The 26,689-nt window shown below is 40.6% G+C and overlaps 3 protein-coding genes across 12 annotated transcripts; 2 read left to right on the plus strand and 1 right to left on the minus strand.

The window, feature by feature from the left end:
- The first annotated feature begins 2,030 nt into the window (after positions 1–2,030).
- Positions 2,031–15,741, plus strand: LOC115749932 (lactoylglutathione lyase GLX1-like). 6 transcript variants are annotated; one of them, XR_004016415.2, is made up of 10 exons: positions 2,031–2,169; positions 2,532–2,656; positions 2,762–2,886; positions 3,609–3,673; positions 3,761–3,973; positions 4,994–5,041; positions 5,124–5,234; positions 5,330–5,482; positions 5,597–5,741; positions 5,813–6,073. XR_004016415.2 is itself a non-coding variant. In XM_030686980.2 (10 exons), the coding sequence occupies exons 1-9, from the start codon at positions 2,110–2,112 to the stop codon at positions 5,648–5,650; spliced, it is 954 nt and encodes a 317-aa protein (XP_030542840.1). In that variant the 5' UTR covers positions 2,031–2,109; the 3' UTR covers positions 5,651–5,681; positions 5,778–6,073. The 6 variants fall into 6 exon arrangements, 5 of the variants coding, with proteins under 5 accessions (XP_030542840.1, XP_030542842.1, XP_030542841.1 ...); XM_030686980.2 differs by having other exon boundaries at positions 5,597–5,681; positions 5,778–6,073; XM_030686982.2 differs by lacking the exons at positions 2,532–2,656; positions 2,762–2,886; positions 3,609–3,673; ... (4 more) ...; positions 5,597–5,741; positions 5,813–6,073 and adding exons at positions 13,079–13,203; positions 13,306–13,430; positions 13,572–13,636; ... (3 more) ...; positions 14,446–14,598; positions 14,919–15,738 and having other exon boundaries at positions 2,057–2,169.
- Positions 15,742–18,303: 2,562 nt separating this feature from the next.
- Positions 18,304–25,303, plus strand: LOC115749985. Of its 5 annotated transcripts, none has more exons than XM_048274287.1 (10): positions 18,304–18,964; positions 19,502–19,556; positions 19,680–19,755; positions 19,869–19,914; positions 20,026–20,124; positions 21,008–21,076; positions 21,163–21,541; positions 21,829–21,980; positions 22,059–23,518; positions 24,581–25,303. In XM_048274287.1, the coding sequence occupies exons 1-9, from the start codon at positions 18,584–18,586 to the stop codon at positions 23,469–23,471; spliced, it is 2,670 nt and encodes an 889-aa protein (XP_048130244.1). In that variant the 5' UTR covers positions 18,304–18,583; the 3' UTR covers positions 23,472–23,518; positions 24,581–25,303. The 5 variants fall into 5 exon arrangements, 4 of the variants coding, with proteins under 4 accessions (XP_048130244.1, XP_030542912.2, XP_030542911.2 ...); XM_030687052.2 differs by lacking the exon at positions 24,581–25,303 and adding an exon at positions 24,422–24,557 and having other exon boundaries at positions 18,305–18,964; XR_007197444.1 differs by having other exon boundaries at positions 18,306–18,964; positions 22,059–23,695.
- LOC115749986 (CASP-like protein 2D1) lies at positions 24,469–25,869 on the minus strand. The gene is made up of 3 exons (XM_030687055.2): positions 25,317–25,869; positions 25,118–25,229; positions 24,469–24,815 (listed from the first exon to the last, which is right to left on the minus strand). Exons 1-3 carry the CDS (start codon positions 25,604–25,606, stop codon positions 24,552–24,554), a joined length of 666 nt encoding a protein of 221 aa, XP_030542915.1. The 5' UTR covers positions 25,607–25,869; the 3' UTR covers positions 24,469–24,551.
- Between the last annotated feature and the right edge of the window lie 820 nt (positions 25,870–26,689).

Below are 26,689 nucleotides of genomic sequence, written 5' to 3' on the forward strand. Positions count from 1 at the left end.
CGGCATCTTCGTTAGTGATTTCCAGCCAAAGTTAATCGAAAGGATTGAATTGGCACAAATACGGTGGAAGAACGCCGGGACTACCAAAAGTTCTGTATGGCATTCACTTTAATGTCAAAAGTTTTTATCGGATCACTTAAATGTAAAATCAAAGAAAAAATGATCACTTTAAATACCTCTGGCGTGATATTCCGGCCAAAACTAATACATGGCATTAAGAATTATTTTTTAATATAAAGTGAAAAAAAAAGTTCAGGTGAACTTCCACGTGGACTTCTAAACTTAAAATAAATTAAAATAAACTTAAAATAAATTTAAAAATAATCTAAAACTAAAATTTTTTAATGCAAATTTTATGCACAATAAATTCAAAATTAAGTTTAAATTTATAAATAAATAAAAAAGGAGTTGAGAAGCAGGGGGTGAGGGCTTGCATAGCCCTCGACGCTGCCAACCCACCATCGCCAACAATAGGCGATGAGGGTGGGGATGGCCGGTGTGGGTCGCCGACGATGGTTGGACAGCAGCGGCAACTTGTCACCTGCTTCTCAAACATTAGTTTTGAGCTTATTTTTAAATATATTTAAGTAAATTTTGTATTAAAAATTGGATTTGAACAAAAATGACTTCGTCTTAGCCATGTTATTCCCATGTAGGAGAGAGAAAATATATATATAAAAAGTCAATACTTTCCGTTGATTCAAATTGACTGAGTTAAAGGAAGGACCCGATTGTACCAATTTGACAAGTTTCGGGACTTAAATGCACTTTTTATTAGTTTTATGACTTAATTACACTTGTTTTAGAACCTCTATTACACATGTCTTTTTTTTTTTTTTTTTTTGAAGTTTTTAGCTTTTTTATCTTTTAATTTAATTAATTTTGTATTTTTATTTTTTATTATGTTTTTTAAAATTTTAGATTTTTTTATTATTATTGACTATATCTCGGGCGAGCTACCTCAGCTTCAAATATTAATAAAAAAAAATATCACGTTGGATTTACGGCTAAGTAAATCGAAGTTGGCACTTAAGTGATCCGAGGGAAACTTTCAACACCAAAGTGAGCGCCGTACACAACTTTTGGTACTTCCGGTGTTCTTCTCACACTCAAATGCAGAAAGCTTAGGACAAAATTAGCACAAAAAAGGTTTAAGATTGAATTAGTACAATTATAATATATTTAAGACTATTTTAGTAGTTCTCCCTACATCAAAGACACCACAACCTTATTAATCAAAGATAATTTTATTATGGAAAAATTTCAAATAAACGCTCCAAATGCTCTTATTTTCTCAAATAAGGGCCTGAAATTGATCTTGTTTTAATTAAGAGCTTGAAGTGCTCTCATTGTCTCAAATAATGGCTTAAAGTGGCCATATCCGTCTTAAAAAAGGCCTGTCTCACCGGTTAATTAGGGACATTTTCGTCATTTTATTTTTTCTTTATTTTTACTTATAGACCCCTTCCGCTTGTGTCTCCTTCATTTCTTTTTTTTTTTTACTTTTAATTTTTTAATTGAATTTAACTAAAAATTAGTTTAAAATTACATTTTGACAAAAATGCCCTTGATTGGCCTGAATATTTGGCCGACCATCCGGCGATGTCGGACCCTCAATTGAAACAGGCATGGCTACTTTAGACCATTGTTTGAGACAAAGAGGGCACTTCGGGCCTTTATTTAAAATAAAAATCACTTCAAATCCTTATTTGCGAAACCGAGGACATTTGGCCTGGGGCTCTTATTCAAAATTTTCCCTTGACTATGTCAGAACTCTAGAAGATGGCTTGAATCTTCCCAAGTAAATTCTCCAACAGATAACCGTGATTATTAGAAGGCAATCTCCAACACGCATTTTTTTTTTGTTCAACATTCAACGAGCCCTGGATGAGATTTCCACTGTTGAAAAATATCCTTTGCACATAAACGTGTGAAAATAAAACACTCGTATCGTTGATAAATCCACGTCTGACTAAGTATTATCAAGCTATTGGTCATCGTTTCGGTAAGCTATGGGAAAATGCGCTTAGATTATAAATAGACCACGGTTGATTCACAATCTGGCACACAACAATCAACCGTTATCTCTTGGAAGGTGTAACTTCATCAATGGAAATGGCCAAGCACACGCAATTGTTCTTTCCTCTTCTCCTCCTGTCTGTCTTCCTGGTAAGCTCTCTCTGTCTCTTCCCCACTTCATTTTCCATTTTGCTTGTCCATGTTTAGATCGAGATTTTAATCAATTGACCATGTCGTTGAGAGTTTGCGGATTTCTAGCGAGTCGAGAAAACCTTCTTTGGTACAGCAGTGTTGTTAGGCAGTGGGGCTGCAACTTATGTACCGAAATCATGCGAAGTTGTCTTGTTGTATGCTCTAATCTTACTCCTTATGCCCTTTTCAGCTGTGATTAGTTCGGTGGATACGATAAGCGCATGTTTATGCATCAACATGTCAATTGGGTCCAAGTTCGAATTCTCAAGTCTTTTGGTATAGTTGCATATCTCAGTTTTATTACCTGTCATGTCGATCAGGTGGGTTCGAGCATGGCGGCAACGGAGAAAGTCATTAGGGACAATGTCCTGGAATGGGTGAAAAACGATACCCACCGCTTCCTCAATGCAGTTATTAGAGTCGGTCATCTGAATCGCACTGTCGAGTAAGCTAATGATGATACCACCTAATATCTTCGCAGCTAATAGGGACATTAACTGCTCATTCCAGCTTTGGTGATCGCCTTGACTCCCTTTTTTTTTTTTTCCAGGTTTTATAAAGAGTGTTTTGGGATGCAGTTGTTGAGCCAAAAAGACTTCCCTGAGAAGAAGTACAGCAAGGCCATAGTTGGTTTTGGACCTCAGGAGTCTCACTTTGTGCTGGAGCTGATATATAGTATGCTCACTTAATGTTGTGTACACTAGAAATGTCAAAAGTTATGTACGGCACTAACTTTAACACAAAAAATATTCGTCAGATCACTTAAATGCAAAATTGAATAAAAAAACGATCACTTAAGTACCTCTGACGAGAAATTAGGGCCAAAGTGGTTACGTGACATTTATAATTAATTTTTTAATTTGATGGGGCAAATTTTTTGAAAATTACGGTCCACTTGGATTGTTAAAATTAAAAACAAGCTAATTTTTTTTAAGAAATTAAATTAAATTTTAAAAAAGCTGAAAAATTTAGGAAAAAACGGAGAACGGAGATTGCACAGGTTACCTGCTGTTCTCTTTCTCTTTCTTTTTTTTTGGCTTATTTTTAAATTATTTTTGTATTTTTGTATTTTTTTTTTATTATTGATTGGACCTCCAACGAGCCATGTCGACTTCAAATATTAATAAAAAATTTCATATCGGATTTTCGGTCAAGTAGATCGAAATCCGCACTCAAATGATCGTTTTTAAAAAAAATTAGCACTTAAGTGATCTGACGGAAACTTTTGGCACTAAAGTAAATGCCATACATAACTTTTACCACTTCTGGTGTACTTCTCTCTCTAATTCAAACATGAAAAGTGGAATTTTCTAAGGAAAATTTTGGCATCGACTTGTCTAATTAAAGAAGCGGCAATATTCTGGTTATATTAACACGTTCGACTGCTTAATTGACAGTCTACGGAGTCGAGAAATACGAGGTTGGGACAGCATGGGCGCACTTCGGAATTGCGGCTCAAGACGTGAGTTACTCTTTTGCCGTGATGGTGAACTTCCTGTCAAAAGAAAACTCGCTCGAGATTGTAACAGTTCTAAGTTGTGGTGTTCAGATATATCCGATTGTGGAGAAAGTCCGACAATTAGGCGGGGTCGTGACGAGAGAACCGGGGACAACCGCAGGGGGACCGCAAGTCTATGCTTTTGTGCAGGATCCGAACGGCTACACCTTCGAGCTCCTCCAGCAAGGGCCGACTCCTCAACCACTCAACCATTTCGAGCTTCAAGTGACCGATCTGAATCGCTCCGTCAGTTTCTATGAGAAGGTAAGATTAGACTTTTAACCTTCTGATTTCCCGGTTTCACATTCCTGATAAGAACGTTCTTCTTTTACTCCATCTAGAACAGCAGAAGTAGCTCCAAACGTGATATCTTATTCTTAGATGTGTCTAACGAGTGGATTGAATGGGGTTTGAGTCGGGTCGAATATGGTCCGACCCATATTAATTCATTTAACCCGTTTTAAAGCATTTTCATGTAGTACGAATTTAGCGACTCATATCCAACCCGACTCATACTCGACCCATATTTCTTAAACATTTCTATATTTAATCAAATCATGCAATACTTGTTTCTTACAATTCGATTAAAAAAATGATATTGCTAAGACATTTATGTAATACAAATTTAGTGAATTTTTTTATTTTTTAAAAAGTGTTTTTTATTTTTCTTATTTTTATCTTTTTTCTTTTTTCCACGTCCCTCCTTCGTCCATTGGTTGCAAGGCTTCGGCGATGGCTAGTAGCCTAGCAATCGCCCGCGTCCTAGCGACCTCAAGCTCGGGGCTTGCTAGACCCTAGCTAGATCTGGCGAGCCCCGTGGTCCCCCGAGGCTGGCTAGTTCGAGGCTCACCGATGGCCGTGAGACGAAGGTAGGCGGGGGCGGGGCGAGCTCGAGGCTCACTGGTGGCCGCACAACGGAGGTAGGCGGAGGTAGGAGGAAAAAAGAAGAAGAGATAGAAAAAAATAAAAAATAAAATAAAATACTAAAAAATTAAAAAAAATTGATTTTTTTTAACTATTTAGAACATTTTTTTATGTCTCACTTAATGTAATTACCATAGCTAACCCATTTATGACTTTAAAATCCATTTTGAACTCACTGAGTTTCTAAATAACCTATTTATTTCCCGCTTTTAAAACTTAAGCAACCCATTTATGACCCACTATCGTTAAATATGGATCAAATATGAGTTCTAGACCCATTTTTTCATCTCTGCTATTCCATATACATTATATTAAGTTATCCGTTTCCTTTCCCTAATTACGCCACAACTACGCATGCAGGCACTGGGCATGAACTTACTCTTGCAGTACGACAGCCCTCAAGATCAGGTGAACCCCAACTCAAAATAAGCAGAACAAAAATGGAAATAGTGACATAACGCCCCGTCTAACTATACATTTAATTTTGCAGTTTGCAATAGCTATGGTGGGTTATGGATCGGATCGAACTCAGACAGTTTTCATCGAGCTCAGGTACAACTACAACGTGACCGAGTACATCGCAGGCAACGTGTATGTTCATGTAAGCGAGACAAAATTTTCGCCTACACCTAGTCCGTTTGCTCAAAGGCTGCCTTTTATCCGTCCACTAATCGGTTCAAATGTTGCGATTCGTAGGCCGCAATCGGCACCAGTGATGTATACAAAAGTGCTGCGGCTGTTGCACTCGTTACACAAGAACTTGGAGGGAAGATCGTTCGCCCGCCAGGCCCGAATCCGGTAACCCACACCAAGACGACTTCATTCCTCGACCCTGATGGCAGGAAGACCGTGAGTCCTCACACTCCAATCTTTCTCTTCGCCTGAAAGTTCTGCCCTAATAGGATATATGACGATTGATTATGTAGCGGATATGATTGCATCGTGCAATTTTTTTTCGTACAGGTTTTGGTGGACAATGAGGATTATCTGAAAGAGATAAAGAATGGCGGCCAGTGAGATGGACAGCTTCAGATTGTGCAAACAATTGGTAGAGATTTTTGTTCTCTTTATTCTTATTCATGGTTTAGATGATCATTTTAACAATGTAGCTCATGTAATTTTCGGGGCAATTCATGTTCCACAGGTTCCTGAGGACAAAGAGAGAAACAGAATAAACAGGAACGAAGCAGTGTTGATAGATATTGATTGTGATTGTATTTCTTTACCAGTTCGCATAAATTGTTCATTGTGAAGGCAAATAAATTGGACTGCTTGTTGTAACTTAAGACAGTTTGTAATCAGATCATGTTAATTATTTGGAAGGATGTTTGCTTCACAATCTTTTTCCCACTCCTCAATGTGCGAACTTCGGGTCTCGGCAATTTGATGCCCACATTTAAGATTCGCTCAACCGCGCTACATGAAATGCTTCGGCTTCAAGAATTCGTCTCGCTCAAACTGAATTCTGCATCCTAGTCCATGCCCGTCTTCGAATACCACAACTATGTAGCATGTGAGCTGTTTCATCACACAATACATTGGTTGGTGTCTATTAATAAGGGCGCGCATGACAACACTTCTAGAGCAGAAATTCATTTGGTAAGGTAACTTCTGGAACATAAATCTATTTGATTATGCAATTTTATTTGTATACTTCTTGATCATTTTTTGCTCTAGAAGTACTTTTGGAGCCATTTGAAGAAGTAAAACAAATTTCCTTCTCTTGAGAAGTTAAAATCAGAAGTAGAAGTTGATTTATAGAGCAAAAGTATTACCATGCGAGCCCTAAGCTACAATAAAGTCGATTGAACAAGATTGTAGAAAGCTTTGAATACTGAAGCCAAGAAAAAAAGTCCGAATCGTTGGTCTCGTTTTTGACAGAGATTCCCCAACAAACATGCCATCTTTGTTATTTGGCCCTTGTCGTTGAAGACGACTCTTTACTGTTTTCTGGAAATTGTTTATTATTCTTTCCATTGCGCGCAGCTTTTTCAGCTTCTCATTAACGCCTAGTCTTGACTCCCGCTTTGGACTCGACAATGATTCCACGCAAGGAGCTCTCGGATAGAAACTTGAGTATTACCTTAATAACAGATAAGAAAGACTAATCTGGAAGATTAATTTAATCTTCATGCTCTAGCTAGCTAATTCATACCATGCATCGATTGTCATAGCCATCGTATTGCCGAAAACACGGTAAGAATCCAGCAAGTGTATTTGTGTATGGACTAGACTATCAGAACATTGCATATTCCTGTGCAAGTATAATGGGTATTTCTCGCATGCTAGATTAATCTTTTTAAGGACCTATGCCCCGATAGTAGTGTGTTGCAACCATCGCGACTAACACTGTTAGGGATGGTTAGGGGTTTCATTTGATAGTCTTATTAATTCTATGTATCTCAAGATAGCACGTGCATCGCATTTTGATTGTGCATATTTGATTGATATATGTTATCTTCAATAGTGATCTCATAAAGCAAAAATAAATAGGCTGATGTACTTCATTATTTATATTGAAACATTACAAATCCTCCATTTCTCTCTTTCACTTTATTATTCTTAACTAATACGATGACGAAAGTATGCTTTACCATCTCGTATTAAAATAATCATTATTTATCATGAATATTAAAAATAACATGAGATTATAGGTAGAGCCGGCAATATGGGTCATATGCCCATTTTCTGACTCATTTTGAGAAGACCCCACTCTATATGAGTAACTCATTTTTTTTCTAAAATGGGATAAAATGAGTTGAAAAAACTAAAGTCCAAAAAACAGGTTAAAATATGGTTATCTTTTTGACCCATATTTTAACCCATTTTTCAACTCTACGTCACTTGGAAAAAGGCGAACCCCACGCTTTTGAAGCCATTGGAGTCTTCATCTATGTTCCCTTCTTCTTCACCGAGTCCGAGAGTAACGAACACAGAGGAAGATCACTCGACGGAGACTACTTCCGCCGCGACAGCCACCTGCGAGCGTCTAGCTCGTCCGAAATTCGCTGTTCAATCTTTACGCGTCCGGAGGCGGTGACATGACACTTTGCTGCCGGATGTTCGACAAAATGCCCCAAAGAGACGTCGTGTCGTGGACTGTCCTCATCACTGCATACACGGAGGTTAGGAGGTTCGATGATGTCTTGATGGCGTTCGAGCGGATGTTGCTGTCCGAGTTAAACCTGAATTGGGTGGTCACGATGGTGAATGTGTTGGCCGCTTGTCCGAGTGTTCGTGAGGTCGCCGGCCTCGGACGGAGGAGGGAGGAGGAGTCGTAGAGGGGGAGGAGGGAGGAGGAAGGAGGAAAAAATAAAAAAATAAAAAAGGAAACGCTTAAGAAATACGGGGTCGGGTATAGGTCGGGTATGAGTCGGGTATGGGTCATAAAATTTGTATTGTATAGAAATGGGTCAAAACGGGTTATATGGGTCAATATGGGTCGGACCATATTCGACCCGACACAAACCCGACCCGACCCACCCGTTTGACACCTCTAATTATAGGCAATAAGAATCATTCTTTGGCTACGGTGCACAAGATACAGGGCACCAAAAAGATTGCCGTGTATAAAGTCATATCATTACTTTCCATATTTGAATATGTTTCACACCAAAAATAACCAAGTTTTGATTTGAGTCATTATCGATAACAAACTAAGTGTGATAAAAGACAGTTTGGTCTAAACAATCGATAACTTACTGATGAAGCCTTCCACAAACAATGGGAAAGTTATCGACGAGTGCCTTCAAGAAGACTTGAGAACTTGATTGACAGAGTCATTAACAACGAGCAATCGACACAAATATAATTATTGAACGTTATATATATTGCCATTATTTTGTTTTTTTATAACTCCTTATCGATAAGTGTCATAGATCATAGGAGTCAGTAGATAATGTAACTTCTTGATGAATCAATCAAAGAAACAAACGTTCTTCGCAATTTACGATATTGGTTGTGATTGCCTTCGGTTTTCTCACATTTAAATTTCTTGTCATTGACTCTTTTTGTCCAAATCAATAAAGGACCGTTCGCAATCCTTATCGATTTACTTGTTGCCTTGAAGGATATATTTCATTATTCTCGGTGAAGTACATCTGTTTAACAAGATTGCGCAAATCAAGATGTGATTAAATTTTTTTTTCTCATTAGCAACGTGCATGCACTTCCTAAAGCTGACCCTTCCTTGAAATTATTACTCTAATGCTTTGCAATGCTTCCATTTACCCAGGACAAATCCTCAAAATTCGCCGTTTAATTAATCGATTTATTAATTCTGGAAACCTATCTCCTAAGTCCGGATCCTTTGCATGAAGCAACTACCTTGGTAATTAACCTCTTTTTTCACTTTTACTGCTCAAGCACTTTCGATCAGTTCGAAGGACGATACTAGGTTGCTGTTCTTCATAACTTTCTTGTCTTGTATTGCATGGTTCTGAGATGATACCTCAAGTGATTGAATAATAGATTAACCAGCAAGTTGCATTATTAAAGATGAGGAAGAAAAAAAAGTGTCATTTGGAACACTATAGCTCGAGTAATCTGCGTTTTAGAAGATAACTCCTGAGCAATCGTTGGATTCGAATGCAGTGGATCCGTTGCTTGGGGACGTCGCATCACTTATCTCCCGCTCATGGCGATTGGGGATTGTACAGAAACCAAGGATTGAACCTTATCAACTGCACACTGATGGAGCAAGCTTATGGATCAAAGATCAGCAGACACACACACACACACACACACACACACACAACACACACACACACACACACACACACAACACACACACACACACACATATATATTGACTTGTCTAGCCTAGAGCTGGCGGAACGAGAGCGAGTGTTTCGATTTCACCGATAACGAAATATGCACTTTCACACTTCACGAACATGACATTTCAATGAAATGACATGTTTTGACAAGCTGTAAGCCGAAGTTTTGTGTGGAGTCATCGTCACCTTGTTCGTCTTGATTTGGTTTTGTGCCACATTTGTTCCTCTTGATTTTAAAAAAACATCATTTGTTGTGGACTTTTGCGGATACTAACGTGGTAAAATCTGACCATCTTCATTGTCTTGTGCTTGCATCACCATTGCTTTTGCTTCCACACTTACCAACCTCAACACTCCTCTGTCGGTACCAACATTTCTTGACCTAGACAAAAGCTAATTAAGTCCGCAATTTTGAGTCGCCTGCCTTTTATATCCCTCCCTAGCTATGACAATGCGGTGATGGAAAATCTACCAATTATGATGGCGGCAATTAAGTTGACTACTCCAAAATCTGAAACCCTAGATGATCGGCTGCGGATCATATTCTGTAGCGAAGCGCTTCCGCCCATGTGCCAATTGATGGAATAAGGTAAGCCTAACATGTCAAGCAATTACTCAATAGGTGTAGGTAGAACAAGAGAGGAGCGGCAGTGGCGGCGGCGGTGGGAACGTGAACCGCCCGTGTATGAAACAATGGAGCATTTGTGGGTTGTGGTGCGTCATGTATAACTCTGATCATGAACGCTTGGGCCACCCAAAAGGAGTGGTTCTAAAAGTTCTTCGACAAGAATCCATGAAGGGTGTGGAAGGGGGTCACCAGCCGATACAGCCAATATCTGCGATTCTCTCTGTCCTCTTCTTTGGGTGTTTGGGCAACCATCAGGCGTGTCCAACTTCACAATATCAGTTCGACGGTTCAATCATTATCCAGCCAAAACAGTGCAAATCTTTTAGAAGGGATGGGTTTGTACCGACATGGAGAAATTCAAACTTGGAAGGGATATTAGTGGCTGAAGAGTTCACACATTGGAAGAACAACATGACACAGCTTCAAGATCATTCAAGGGTCAGATTCCCACTGTGATTTTTAATCTGGATTGCAATCGATTTTCCCTATGCCAAAGCTTTGAACATTTTTCAAGTGGGACCCTCCCAATTTCTGGCACAAATGGACCAACACCATGAAGGAGTTCTGTACATGTTCCTTGTACTAGACCCATATGCTCCTACATCAGTTACTTTAAATGGGTTTTTGGATATCTTTGGTCAGACCTAACTGATCTTGACAGCGTAGGCCCAGCAATCTTCTAGGAAGCTTTGAATTTTGCCATCACAGGCTTTGAGATTCATCACAAAAGTAGAATGAATACAGGCTCGGCGTCACAACTGAGGAAATGAAGGGACAAATGGTCCCCATTATTCACCCTTGTATGACAAGGATTGGGCTCTTTTATTTTATTTTTCTATTCTGATTTGTAATTTCCTCAATCTGTCTTAGTTGGAGAAACACATTACAACAACTGATTTTACGAAGAGGAACAGAGCAATTTGGTGATATGTGGTAGCATCGAGAAACATTGACTACAGTGATCGAAACGGTGATCACGTATGACATGGTAATATAGTCCTACATCAACTATTGAAGACACCTTAATGGATAACATTTTAAGTGATCAGCTTATGGATTTTTCGCTAACGACGCGCACCTCAATTTTCTGCCTTCCAATGTCCACGGTACGTTAGCCATGTATTCAATGTTAAATATATTGGGATATGATTCATATTCATCATCGATAGGAAAGTACGGGAGTCCCACTCTCTCGTGAGCGAGACTCCGTCCGAGAGAGCCGCTCTTGAGCCGTTAGATGATTTTTATAGTTTGAGCACATATTTTTTCATTATCAATTTGGGTTTTGGTCTATGAATAGATGATGTCATATCATATTTCTTTCTTTTGTAATTGAAAGATCTAATGAGAAATACGATGTGCTAATTATAATGGAATCTTCTACTAGAAATAACCCTAGTTTAAGAGTGAATTAGAATAAAACCTTGTGTCTCAATTTTTCTTTTTCACTTTTATTCTTTATTTCATCGTGATCATGCGCCGAATCCTTACAATATACATAGAATGTGCAACAGTTTTTCCTACACACCCTTCATTTTTCAAAGTTAAAGGCGATCAACGGGCGTATGGCCCGATTGTCCCTCTTTGACTCTAGAGAAGAATAAGCGGACTCAGTCCTAAAATTCAATTCTATCAGATGGGCAGGCTTGGGCAACACATCAAACCTAGCCTTCGAGCCTTGCTTGTCGGAGTCTGCCCAATGATCACCTCCGTCTGCACTCACAGCTAATGTGAATCGGCGATTCTCGATGCGGCATCTATAGAAAAAAAAAATATGAATGGAAATATTTTCTCGAACACCGTAGGCTATGAATAATGACAAAAGTATCTTCCAATTGTCGATTTTTTTTATTTTATATTTTTGGTGAAGCGAACGGATGTGTATCAATCCAATCCCTCCCCCTTCCCTCCCAGGCTTGAGACTTGGACGAAGTCCAGATTGTGGGTCAATTGAGAGGGCCAGGAAGTGTCGACCACTGATGGTAAGACCGAGTTGAAAGTCAAAGTTGAGATGCCGATGATTCCATAAACAATCTTTGTTGCAGCAACAATTGACGTCAAACGGAGACAAAATGTTCTCCTTGTTTCATAAGTAAACCTGCCGCATACAGTGAAGGAACCACGATTTTTTTCTATCAAAGATGATTGACCATGTCAGAACTCTAGAAGATGGCTCGAAGCCTTGAATCCTCCCAGTAAAATTCCCCAAATAGAAAATCCGTGATCTTTGGAAGACCATCTCCAACACGTTTTTGCGGGTCGTAAGGCCAGCGATACCTACATTAAATTTTCGTTAGTTGAAAAAAATGTTGTGACTTCTTCACCAATTGCCTTTTTCTTCCCTAGGTATGTAAATATTAGTACGAATTTGCAACTGTCTAATCTTTGACTGTTGACTTTAGTATTATTCTTCAGAGTGCACTAAGTCGGGTCGTTGGCCAGAAATTCTACAATCCTATCTGACATATCAAGACTATGTCGACATATTAATTTTCTTTTCCTGAAGATGTTGACGTATATCAAGTATGGTGAAAACGTGCTTAGATTATAAATAGACCACGGTTGATTCGTAATCTGACATGCAACAATCAACCATTATCTCTTGGAAGGTGTAAATTCGTCAATGGAAATGGCCAAGCACACGCAATTGTTCTTTCCTCTTCTCCTCCTGTCTGTCTTCCTGGTAAGCTCTCTCTGTTTCTTCTCCACTTCATCTTCCATTTTTGCTTGTCCATGGTTGATTGAGACTTTAATCAATCGATGATGTCGTCGAGAGTTTTTCGGATTTCTAGCAAGTCGAGAAAAACTTCGTTGGCACAGCGGTGTTGTAGGCAGTGGCTCTACAACTTTTGTATCGAAATCATGCGAAGTTGTCTTGTTGTATGCTCTAATCTTACTCCTTATGCCCTTTTCAGCTGTGATTAGTTCGGTGGATATGATAAGCGCATGTTTATGCATCAAAATTGGGTCCGAGTTCGAATTCTCAAGTCTTTCGGTATAGTTGCAGATCTCAGTTTTATTACCTGTCATGTCGATCAGGTGGGTTCGAGCATGGCGGCAACGGAGAATGTCATTAGGGACAATGTCCTGGAATGGGTGAAAAACGATACCCACCGCTTCCTCAATGCAGTTATTAGAGTCGGTCATCTGAATCGCACTGTCGAGTAAGCTAATGCTGATACCACCTAATATCTTCACAGCTAATAGGGACATTAACTGCTCATTCCAGCTTTGATGATCGCCTTGACTCCCTTTTTTTTTTCCAGGTTTTATAAAGAGTGTTTTGGGATGCAGTTGTTGATCCAAAAAGACTTCCCTGAGAAGAAGTACAGCAAGGCCATAGTTGGTTTTGGACCTCAGGAGTCTCACTTTGTGCTGGAGCTGATATATAGTATGCTCACTGAACATCTTCCTCACCTAGTTCCTACTTGATAAGTCGAACTTTCGAAGGACTATTTTGGCATCGACTTTTCCAATTAAAGATTCAGCAATATTGCGATGATGTTTACACGTTCGACTTCTTAATCAACAGTCTATGGAGTCGAGAAATACGAGGTTGGGACAGCATGGGCGCACTTTGGAATTGCGGCTCAAGATGTGAGTTTTTCTGTTGCCGTCATGGTGAACTTCCTGTTAAAAGAAAGCTCGTTCGAGATTGTAACAGTTCTAAGTCGTGGTGTTCAGATATATCCGATTGTGGAGAAAGTCCGACAATTAGGCGGGGTCGTGACGAGAGAACCGGGGGCAACTGCAGGGGGACCGCAAGTCTATGCTTTTGTGCAGGATCCAAATGGCTACACCTTCGAGCTCCTCCAGCAAGGGCCGACTCCTCAACCACTCAACCATTTCCAGTTTGAAGTGATCGATCTTAATCGCTCCGTCAGTTTCTACGAGAAGGTAAGATTAGACTTTTAACATCTTGATTTCCCGGTTTCGCATTCCTGATAAGAACATTCTTCTTTTACTCCCATCTAGAACAGCAAAAATAGCTCCAAACATGATATCTTATTCCATATAAGCCATATCATCTTATCCATTCTTTTTCCTAATTGTGCTGCAACTACGCACGCAGGCATTGGGCATGAACTTACTCTTGCGGTACGATAGCCCTCAAGATCAGGTGAACCGTAACTCGAAATAAGCAGAACAAAAAGAAATAGCGACATAACGCCTCATCTAACTATACGTTTAATTTTGCAGTACACAATAGCTATGGTGGGTTATGGAACAGATCGAACTCAGACAGTTTTCATTGAGCTCAAGTACAACTACAACGTGACCAAGTACACCGCAGGCAACGCGTATGTTCATGTAAGTGAGACAAATTTCCGCCTATACACCTAGTCCGTTTGTTCAAGGGTACCTTTTTTCAGTTCGCTAATCAGTTTGACTGTCGAAATTCCTAGGCTGCAATAGGCACCAGTGATGTATACAAAAGCGCTGCGGCTGTTGCACTAGTTACACAAGAACTTGGAGGGAAGATCGTTCGCCCGCCAGGCCCGAATCCCGTAACCCACACCAAGACGACTTCATTCCTCGACCCCGATGGCAGGAAAACTGTGAGTCCTCACGCTCCAATCTTTTTCTTCGCCTTAAACTTTAGCCTGACGCTGACTGCGAAACATTAATATAGCCTCCAATCTTTTTCGTCACCTTAAACTATGTTGTGCTCTATAAGCTTATTGTTTAGTAATCACCCTTTCCTTATTGAGATCTCTTGATTATCTCTAGCCTTCTAGTCATGTTACTTGACTAAAGATGAATGGCGATGGAAATTTCTCTGTTTTAACTTTTCTGTTCGACATATATGCCTTAGCTAGTCGATACCACCATTTCTTATACAGCTGACATAACTGCATCGCATGATTTTCGTTTACAGGTTTTGGTGGACAATGAGGATTATCTGAAAGAGATAAAGAACAATGGCCAGTGAGATCGACGGCTTCATTGACAAAGATCGATCCCGATTGCATTTCTTTATGGTTCCAATAAATTGTCAAGGCAAAAGATTGAATTGTTCGTTTTCAAGCGAGGCAGTTTGTAATAAGATCATATTCCTAATTACGAAAGATATTCACTTCAAATTCTTTCTCTGACTCCTCAATGGGGAACCCGGGGTCTTGCAATTTGATACTCGCGTTTAAGATTCGGTTGATCGTGGAACATGAAATGCTTCGACTTCGGGAATTCATTTCGCTCAGATGAAATTCCACATCCCGATCCATGACCTATCTTTGGATACCACAACTATGTGGCATGTGGACTGTATCTCCATACAATCTGTTGGTTTGATGTCTATTAATAAATTACCATAAACCGGATTGAACATGAACCATAGCCAAAGACAAGGAAAAAGTCCAAATCGTCGATCTCCTTTTTGACAAGATACTGAGGACTTTCTTGTTGAGCTCTAGGACTTACTTGCTTATCCTAAAACAAGACCATGTACTCAAGATAAAGAAACATTCCCATAATCTTGAAACGCTCTTTTACCATAGTCTTCTGCTACACTTTAAGCTCGAGACGAAAATGCTTAAGCTTAACGAGTGGATGGTATGCTGCTTTCTTCTATGGTTCTTTCTGGTAAATGAAACTCTCTTAACCTCCCACGCAGCTATAAAATGCGGTTCAGAAAGTTTCATTTGGGTTTAATAGTGTGAATTCCTCATAGAATCTCGTCAAGCATCCAATTTGATCTACGGATCATCTTTGCTCACGTTTTCATGCGATCATACAGCGGATGGTTATGAGCGCCGTGGCAGCTAAGAGTGATACACGGAAACTATATTGAACTGTGAATTTCCTCTAGTACAAGCTTTGTTTTGTTGACCATTAGACATACATCGTGGTGAAGAAAGTCGGGGGATACAGCAGGATCTTCAAGTGCGAGCTGGGACGTTCAGCGGAGGAATGGCTTCGAGCTCCTGCAGAGTGAGCCGACACGCGAACCACTTTGCCAAGTAATGCTTCACATAGCTGTTCTGGACTGCGCAATCGGCTTCTGTGAGACTGTCAAAATTCATTACCACCGTCTCAGTTACCGGCCCAATTCAAGATGGGGTACCAAAATACTTTGAATTACCGCTTCGAGAACAGTTCATTTGCTTCTCCTGTAATTGCAATTGTTGACTTGATCTGCACTTTGGTATGCAGGCCTCTGGCATGAACCTACTTCTTAAATCCTAGAGCCCTGTATATCAGGTGAAAAATTAACCCGAGCCTCCGACAATCTAATCGAAGGCCAAAAAACATGGAACTGGCTGAGAAATCACCAGCAGAATTGATTCCTAACTTTCACATTTCCTCAGTGTGCAAGAGCAGTGCTAGGCTACGGTCCGAACGACGCTCAGCAGCACAGCTAGCTGTTGTGGGGCTCATGCGTAATTACAGTCTCGCTGAGCCACATCCCAGAGAGGAAATGGACGTGTCAGGTGAGGCATAGCAGCCACTTTGCTCTGTTAATATCTACCAGCCCATTGTTGATGTAGCTAATTGCTTCGAGCTTTCGCAATTCTAGACCGCTGCAGGCACTTGACAGTGTACAAAAGCACCGCAGCCGTGGAGTTGGTGGGTTGGGTTGGGAAGCCAGAGGAGAGACCAGTCGACCACCCCGGCCTGGTTCCTAGAATTAACCCGAAGACCGCTTCGTTCCAGGATCCAGATTTGACCAGAGGCTTTGAGTCCTCTGAAAGATAGGTGCATGCCACTTTGAATTGTTCCACATCAACTGCACATCAATGCAGGAAGCCTTTGAAATCCTTGCATCTCTTTTTCGCAGCAAGACAATAATTAATGAAAGTAGATCCGCTGTTTGATGATGATTACAGGTCTTGGTGGACTACGAAGATTATGCAAGAGAGCGCTCCGTGACCAAGCACTACAGAGCAGAGTCAGCAGACCACGACCAAGCAAATAGACCCATCGTTCCAAGATCAATAGTTAAGATCGGCCGATCGGGCTCTAATAAGGTTGATTCTTTCAAGCAGAATAAGGAGTGACTTTGGAATCTTGATCTCTTGAAACAAGAGAATTAGTAATAATTCTATTTCGGTGCTTGATGCCATTTTTATCGAAAATTATTGCTAGAAACACCACTGGTATTTAAAAAAAAAAAATTACGTGCTCAGGTGGGATATAAAGCAATTGATAACTGATGCATAAAGTAGTAAGCATAAGTTGTTGTTGTTTTTTTTTTTTTTGCAAGCATGAGTTGGGAGTTCACCTAACATAGCTAATGCTAGTTAATTTGCAATATATACATGATTCAATTCAAAGCTTAGATTTCGACCAAAAACAAAATTCGAAGCTTAGATCACACTTGAGCTTTTATTTTCATTCTTTTTACTTTTTTTCCCCCGATCTCACAAAGTGAGCCAATACTAGTTATTGTATATATAACATTCGACTTCACTTGTGTCAAATATACGATTCTTCTAGATAGCATGATTAGATTAATAGGCATGGTTCTCTTTAAAGCCCCGACTTTAGTTGCAATCTCAATTCCGCCCTCAACTATTTTTGTCAAAAAAAAAAACTTCCAACTTTCACTCTACTCTCAAATTTGCCCAAGCATCCCAAAATTGCTACTAATTTTTTTAAAGTTGTGTTCATCGGGACTAGCTAGCTGTTCATTATTAATCAATACCACCACCATTATATAGGACATCAATACTCTTTTGATATTGACAATTTAAGAAAATCAGTGACGATTTTCGGAGGTAGGGTTAGAATTGGGGATTGAGTGAAATTTGGATTTTCTTTTTAGAAAAAAAAAGTTCCCAAAATTGAGACTGAACTTTAATTTTTATTTTTTAAAAAAAAATTAGCTCATACTTAATAAGTGTTTTGGCCCCAGCTTTTTAAATAGAGTTGGGTATTATATTATCAAGGACATTAGAGAAGACGAGGATACTACTGTTTTCCGGCAAAGGCAATAGAAGTTTTTTGCAGTGTGCCAGTAATTGCATCAACTATTTAACTAAATGACGCAATCATAGGCCAAAGATTACTAATCACCATTCACTAATGACAGTGCTTTAACTAATTCGAGGGACAGCGCGAGTGGAACACACGCGCTAGTGCTTTCCTTAGCAAATCTCGGCAGAATGTAGAAAGAGGAAAATGCAAAAAAAGAAGAGAACCAAACGGGCAGCGGGCAAAGGGACACGCAGACGCAGCCCATTTCCGGACAACGGGCGGATCACGCGCCCACCTGTCGTCCATTGCAACGCCGTTTCTCTCACACGACGAAACAAAAGTATCAATCATTCTCCAACCACTCAGCCTCCGAACCTCAGCCTCGGCGTCCCAAATTTCCAGGCTCGGTCACTAATTAAGAGCCCGCCACTCCGACAAGTCCAAAGCTCCACCATCGCGAATTACAGTCCAACCGAAAAAAGAAAAAGGAAAAAAAGAGAGAGGCAGAGAGAGAAAAAGGAGACTCTGTTTCTGGAGAGAGAAGCTAGAGAGAGAGAGAGAGAGAGAGAGAGAAATTGATGTTTTAGAGGGGGAAAGTTGGACTCAGGGTTTTTAGCCACGGCAGGCATGGTGCAGATCGTGAAGCGGAAGAAGGGGAGGCCTCCGAAGTCGGATCTGGCGAGGAAGCCGCCACACGCGCCGGCGCCGGAGGGGGAGCCGGAATCCAGCGTCCGACGGAGCGTCCGCCGCAGGAGCGCGAGGTTTGACTTCATCGACTACGACGATTTCATCCACGACGGCCTCGTCGCGGACGAGGAGGAGGAGGAGGAGGAAATGAAGAGGGAGAAGAAGACGAAGCTCGTGGTGAAGCTGAACCAGAGGGGCGCGTGGGGTCGCGCGTCGGGATCCGAGGACGACGAGAGCGAGGGGAGGAGGGTGGTGAAGAAGAGGAGGATTAGCGGCGGCGATGAGGACGAGGACGAGGATCGCGGCGGTTATGATGAGGAGGTATGAACTGGATCGGATCGGTCGGAATTGAATGAAGAGAGAGTGTGGTATGCTTAGGTCTTAGCTCAGCTGACGATTTATTTTTTGGTCTAAGCTCAGCTGACGATTGACGCTCAGATTTATTGTCTTATTGGTCCAGACTTCTATGATGCTCACTCTGAGTCTGAGCGCGTACACTCTCTCTCTCTCTCTCTCTCGAAGAGAGAGACAGAGAGTGGTGGGACTCGTGAGTGTGATCAGATTCTTTTTGTGAGTTAGTTTTTGACAGTTGACATTGCCGTTACTCTCACTCTCTCTCTGGATCAGAAATTTGATTCTCCCTCTATTTTCTCTCTCTATCTCTATTGTCGCACTTTCTCTCTCTAATTACGTATTGGCTCTGCCTTTGCTGTCTCTTTCTCTGTCTCTCTGTCTCTATCAAAGTACTCCATAAAGGAAATCTTGGATTTATATATGCAGCGTCATTTTCAATTTCTGGGGGGCCTCGAGTTTTGTGGGTCTTATCTAAGGCGTGGTGTTTTTATGTGGACTTGACAGGAAAGGAAGGGACGTGAGGAGAGTTCAAGAGTACGGCATGAGTCGTCTCCTCCAGGTTAGTCCCACGGTCTTGCTTAATTTTCAAAAGTAGTGAACTTCATTAGTAGTTCTGTGCTTATTTTTGTTAATTGGGGATGATGAGTCTGATGATTTTCTTTTTGCTTTTGGGTTTGCCTAGGAACGCCGTCAGACACATCCAGCATTCCGTTGCCTGATAAGAAGACACTTCAGCTGATACTTGACAAACTTCAGAAGTATGGAGCTTCTGATATTCCTTTCTCCAGTGGTTTGATTTTTCATTGCCCTATTAGAAGGAAGTGAGCTGCTTCCTGATGTTGCAATTGTCTATTTGGTCAAATCATGACAGGAAGGACACATATGGTGTGTACGCAGAGCCAGTTGATCCTGAGGAGGTATGTGCGATTCTCCGTGTTAGATTTCCTTTTCAAGCACATGGTTGTTCGAAGATATATTACATGAAGGCGATGGTGAGAACTTTTGTTTTCATTTCTCTTTTCTTCTAGCTTCCAGATTATCATGATGTGATCGAGCACCCAATGGACTTTTCCACAGTAAGGAAGAAGCTGGCCGATGGATCATACACAATGTTGGACCAGTTTGAGGTGGGTGTTGATTATGGTTTTGCTTGGTTTTTTAGTAGGTGAATGAGCTCCTCAATGTTCAAATGATCTTCTTCAGGTCCCAAAGTATGCAACGTAATTCTTTGTTTGGGAAAAAAATCTTCAGTGCACCTTAACTGAGCTTTGTTCAATAATGTGCAACTGTTAGAGCCATCCGTTTATCTTTGATTGCAACTTTTTGTGCCTATGATTGCCCATTTGTAGTAGAGTAGCATAACATTGGTGATTAAACATATGAATTTTGTGGCCGAGTGGAAGATTAATTGATGAAAAATATTCAGCCTTTCTTGTGAACATTTGTTTATATTCTGAGTGTCTGTAAATGATAATATTGTTAAGTTCCGTCAAAGTGTCTAAACCCATCACCATTATATGGCATGGACAAAGTGTGTGCTTTTGGGTTGATGGGGACAGATTTTCAATTTTCACCATGTTTGGCAAATTTTTCCTTTTTTTCTATGACAAATCTCCCATCATTTGTTAAAATGCTCTTTAGCAAAGCTCGGAGGGAATATAGGTGTTGAAGATATATGTGGAGAATTGGGACTTGTTGGAGATTACGATAGTGATTGCTAGTGTGAAGTTGATTATATAGGTGTTCTTCTTGCAGTTGCTATGATGTAACTGTCCTTTTGAAAACATCTACAAGTTTTCGGTGAATCTTTTATTCAGGCTGTCATACTGGTTCTCGACATATTGTCATGGTTATTGCATAGTTATGACCCCATTAATTAGTCTCTACTTTCCCTTTAGGTAAAGACTGGAAGCATAATTGAGCCAAATTTATTTGTCTAAGAAGTGTTGAAAATGAATAAGACTGCCTTTCACCTTGTCTTTTCTCAAAAATTCATGTTTTTTAATGCAGAGTGACGTTTTCCTTATCTGCTCAAATGCAATGCGATACAATGCACCGGACACTATATACCATAAACAGGTTTAAGCTATTTGCTATCTTCTACAAAGGTTTTTCCTCCTCTACTTTCAGATCCCTTGAACTTGTCACTGTTTTAAATTGAAAAGGCACGTGCCATTGAAGAGCTTGGGAAAAAGAAATTCAGTAAGTTGAAAATCAAGTTTCGGTGCTCTGAGAAAGAGCTCAAGTCAGAAAGGGAAGCAAGGATTCACTTTGAAAGCCATGAGAAAGATCTCAAGTCCGAGCAGAAAACGAAGTCCAATTATTTGGTGAAGAAGCAAATCAAGAAACCGGTGCCCCGGTCCTTGCAGGAGCCTGTTGGTTCTGATTTATCTCTGGGTGCCACTGTTACTACTCCTGGAGATGTTGAGAGGGGTTCTGTCACAAAGCAACTAGGTGTTTCTGAGAGACCCAACGATGGACCTGCAGATGGTAGTACCGTTCTGGCTGAAAATAATCTAGAGAAAGCAGAAGAGGCGTTCATAGGTATGTTGAGTTGAGTAATTTGACTCCACACACCGTGGACACATCAAGGCAGGGACTTAATACCCAGAATGCCCATTTCACATTTTGCACAAGAAGGATATGTTTCACAGTCAATTAGTTATGTTGGAATCAATTGACATGGTAGTTCTTATCTAGCCTCATACTTTGGTGGGAAGATACTTGGCATGAAATTTATTTAAGTTGTGCCATCTCCTGATGTGCTGTCCTGCCCATACATTTCCTGATAGTGGAGTTCTTGGCCTTGAATTTTCAGCACTCTTTGTTAGTTTCAGGGAAAAGTTCATCGTCAAAGCTAGGGCGGAAACCATCTGCAATTGATGAGAATCGCCGAGTGACTTATGGCATATCAAATCAACCAGAGGCGAGATCAGAGTCAGTATTCACAACTTTCGAGGGTGAAATCAGGCAACTAGTGGCTGTATGTACCGATAAATTCTAATAAATTCTAAGCTGTTCAGATTTCATGCTTATCTAGTCATTTTTTCCCCTGAATCAGGTTGGACTCCATGCAGACTATTCCCATGCTAGAAGTCTGGCTCGTTTTGCAGCAACACTTGGACCGATTGCTTGGAAAGTTGCCTCCCGGAGGATTGAGCGATCATTACCCGCTGGATGTAAGTTTGGTCGTGGATGGGTTGGGGAATATGAGCCGCTTCCAACCCCAGTGGTATTGCCTGGAAACTGTTTCAATAAAGATTTGCTGCACAGTGTTATTAAGAAGCACGACTTGCCCTCCAAGGCACCGGTGTATGTAAAGGAGAATGCTATCCGTACTTCTCCATCTGAAGTGAGACAGCCTTTGGTTTCTCAGAGTAATCTTTCAACTGTTTTGAGTTCTGCTCAATCCAGTGCAGCTGTCACAGCCAATCATCAGATACAAGGTCCAGTTTGCAGGAATCCCAATGACCCTGAAACTAAGGTCATTAAACAGTTTGAATTGAACTCTTTGCCTTCTCCGCGCCAAAACAATAATGCCACTTATGTAGCAGAAATGAAGGTTTCTGATAATTCACAAATGGCTGCATCAAGATTGAGGGAGATTTTATCAAGGAACTTAAATAATCCCCAACCTGATTTGTCAGAACCTGCATCATCAAGATCTAGAGGGATTGTACCAAGGAGTGTAAAGCACCCGCAGTTAATGCATTTTAGACAGTTGGATGCTAATGGGTTTGTGGATGGAAGATTGCCAAATGGGGAACTTCCAAACAACACTTCGGATAGTAGCAAGATGACCTCTATATCCAATGGTTTCACAAACAAAATGAACATGGCAACACCATTTTCTCCAAGCAAGGATCAGGGGCTTAGCGATCCTGTTCAGTTGATGCAACTATTGAGTGAAAAGGCTCAAGAAAAACAGATTTCTGAAAGTGCTCCTAGTGTTGACAGTCCTTCAATCAGGGCACCTGTTCCTGCAATGAGAATGAGGAGTTCAGGGAATGGTGCTGCAGCTGCATGGATGTCCGTAGGGGCTGGAGGCCTTAAACAAACTGTGGAAAGTTCAAACACACAGAAAAGTCGAATAACAAATCAGTCCACCCAAGAACTTCATCCACAAATGGCACGTGCTCATAGCGAACTGCCTGTTTCTTTTGGGATACAGTTTCAAGCAGATAAAAATAACAATCCTTTTCGGTCATTTGTATCACCCCCTTTCGCCTTGTCCAGTGAGAGACAACCCCATTTGCTACCAATGATTCCCCCTCAAATAACGACTGCCGACTTGTCTAGATTTCAGGGGCAGTTGCATTGGCATGGTATCACACCACATAAACAGCCGAGGCAGAAACAGGAAACTCTTCCTCCAGATTTGAATATCGGTTTCCAGTCACCAACATCACCGGCGAAGCAATCTTCTAGTGTTGTGATCGACTCACAACAGCCAGATCTAGCCTTGCAACTCTGAAGTATGTTTTCTATGTTGAGAAATTGACAAGAAGGGACCTTCATGAGGTATTCTTTACTTCCTAACAAATTTTCAGATCCAAAAGATGGCTTCTCTTTGTGGATGAGCGCAGCAGTATGTATATGTCCTGACCTCATTTAAACCATTCGGGTTGTCAGTCCTTGATGACTATAAAGCGTCGTCTTGATTTTTCAACTCATTATTCGGAAGGGAGGTGAAGTTAGGTTAATTTTGCAGTACCCCTGCTTGATTCCATTGTTCTGATGCCAGTTGATTATAATTGGACATATGCGGTTTCTGTAGGTCAGATAAAATTGCCAAGGCAGATGTAGACACATTGGAAGATAATTGGTCTGTGAGAGATTCAGGCTGTTACCTGACAAAGATTACCGAGTTGTGACAGCATCTCTACCGTGGAAAATAGAGTTCAGCATATACATTATATATTCAGCATTACTATTTTGAATAGGAATTTAGAGACCGCATAGAGAAAGAAGTGGATGACTTGTAAATGAGAGGCAAATCATAATCACCTGCTTGGATAGGGACTCTTTTGATGTCCTGTACCATCTATTGATTAGAATTTGCAGATTTAACTGCATTTGCCCTTCCTAAGTGCAGTGTTTCGAAAGAAACTGCAGTTGTTTCTTTGCCTTGCTATGTGCATTCTCTGAAATGTTTAACTGAGAGTGTAGCAGGTAGTGGCTGCAGATTGCTGGGAGTATGTATATCATGACATTCTGTTGGCCTCACCTCACTGTCGAACAATTTGATCAACACCCATCAGAGTAAAAACTAAAATCGATACACCTTTTGGTCCTTGTGAGAGATGGTAAATTTAGGGTCTCTTGGGATACTTCGGTCTTGTGCTTGTGATTCAGGTTTCTTGGTACTCCCTGAGGTCCTTGATTTAGCATTATTGGTTTTTGGTTTTAATCTGGACAATACAGTTTCTTCAATTTGCAAGCAACTCTTTAACCAATAACACATGGCCATAGGATCTAAAAGGCTGTGCTGTTATTATTATAAGGTAGCTTCTCATGTAGTACATCATCCAAGGGTCAAAGGTAAAAGCAGGCATTAAGCTCTCTCTTCTTCCACTTCTTTAGGCGAAACAGGCGGAGGCTCAAAGATGCTAAAAGCCCTATAGCCTGATATTACTGCCAGAACAAGGAAGCAGCAAAGTGCTAAGAAATGCAGGATCAGAGCCAGCTTCACTTTACTGCAAAACCTCCCATAAGATGTGCAGGCTTCACTCCAGGTGACCCCTCGATCCCCTTTGTAAGCTAGATACAGTATCTCTAGCGCTGCTGCCCCAGATGTGACCATCAAATAGGCTATGATCTGCGTGAAATACATGATTCATATGTGGAAAAAGAAAAGGAACTGGTCAGGCATTCATGGTTTAGTGAAATAATAATGAAACTTCAACAAAGATCAAGGGACAGTCCCCCAACCAAGATGAAGTTTGGATTATTAGCATTTATCTAGAAAGCTTTCTGGTTGAGCTTACTCATATCTTCACTAGATAAACCTTCCCTTTATGCAAAGCATTTGGGAAGAGGAACTTCATTTTGAGAGGATTCTGCTAATCATGTAAAGAACTGGGAGATTAATCAGGGATAAATAGGGGGCTGCAGTTATACCTGGTCAGGGGCAAAGAACAGCCATGCTTTAGCCACCAAGAACTTGAGCAATGTGCATGCTGCAGAAGCAAAAGCATAAGCAGCACATATCCCACTGATCCAAACCATGTACCTGTGTCATAAAAAAGCTTAATTTTGTTTAGAGAGTATAGGAATGCATTGAAACCATGAAAAACATTTCACAGACAAATCATCTTACTTGAGCCCCAGGAAATTTTGGAACTCTATCTTCCCATAGCTGCTGTTGTCTTGCTGGTTGGTTGTGGTCAACCAAATGGTGGCCACACTTAATGGGACTGCAGAAATCCTCAGGAAACAATCAAGGAACTTGAGAAATGAGGTTGGCTTATCAATGGAGAGTTGCCCATTATCTCCAAGACTCATTTCTGAAAATTGAGCCACAAACAGAAGAGTTGAACAAAGGAAAGATGAAATTTTTGTAACCAAAATGCATGGGGGATTGGAACTATATACAAGATTTCTTCTCATGTGAAAGGGCGACTGAAGAGTGATATAAGAGGCGTGCTTCGCAGTGGAGAGGAGTGAGAACTAGTGGACTCCACTTTTTGGTATAGGAGAGAGTATGTGTCGATTTTTACTTGGTGCACTAGTAGGATTGGTATGATAGTGGATTCCACTGGGCTAAGCTGGTCCCAATTGGCTTTTGATTTCGGTCTCCAAATGTTTTGATTACTCGAGCCATCTACATCATCGGATTAGGTGTGGCTTCTTTGAAGTGCGTTCATTTAGTCAATGGAACTCATGAAAAGAGGACTCCACATCTCAATAGAGAGGTGAACTTGTCAAGAGGAGGTTTCTTGGACTGCAACATGAAGTGCTGCATCCATAAGTAGGGAAAATTCTGTGGTCCAATCCAGTAATATGCGGGGACGGTCCCATACGTAATTTGAACCGTTGGATCAAAAGGAAAAAAAAATTCAACCATCGGATGATTTTAAGAAGACGATAACTTACAAACAATTAAGGAAAATAACCGACTGTAAAATTGCCAACATTACTGTTGACTACAGGAAAAATTCACGGACAGAGCCCTTTAATTTTACGTGCGAAATAATGTTATGATATTGAGATAAGTTACTAAGGATGAGAAAAAGAAATTTTGAAATAAATTCAGATTGATTACGATTTTTTATGGAAGATTTATGGATGCTGGAAAATTCAACCTTACCAAATTTTCAAGCTAAATTACTTACACGCGAAGGATAATTACTAACTTCTTATTTGCAATGACTTATAGGAAAATTACGACTGTCGAGGACAATTACTAAGCATAGCTATTATCACTTGCGACGATTTGAGGTTTTATAACACTAGTGTAACATTTTCCTATTGCGAATATTACAGGTGAATCACTGGCTACAAATGCTAAAAAGTCATGAACGTATGAGTACGTTGTGATCCATAAAGCTGCTTGAAACGGTGGACGGTGGAAGCAAGAAGCAACCCCACTAACCAATAGTTGTTGCAGCCCATTGCTCACCTCAGGGTGACGACCAAGTGATTCCCAAGCCTCCAAAACGTCAAAAGTAAGTTTGAATGTTATCAATAAAA

The sequence above is a fragment of the Rhodamnia argentea genome, chromosome 2, assembly GCF_020921035.1.
Source record: "Rhodamnia argentea isolate NSW1041297 chromosome 2, ASM2092103v1, whole genome shotgun sequence".
Classification (NCBI taxonomy): Eukaryota; Viridiplantae; Streptophyta; class Magnoliopsida; order Myrtales; family Myrtaceae; genus Rhodamnia; species Rhodamnia argentea.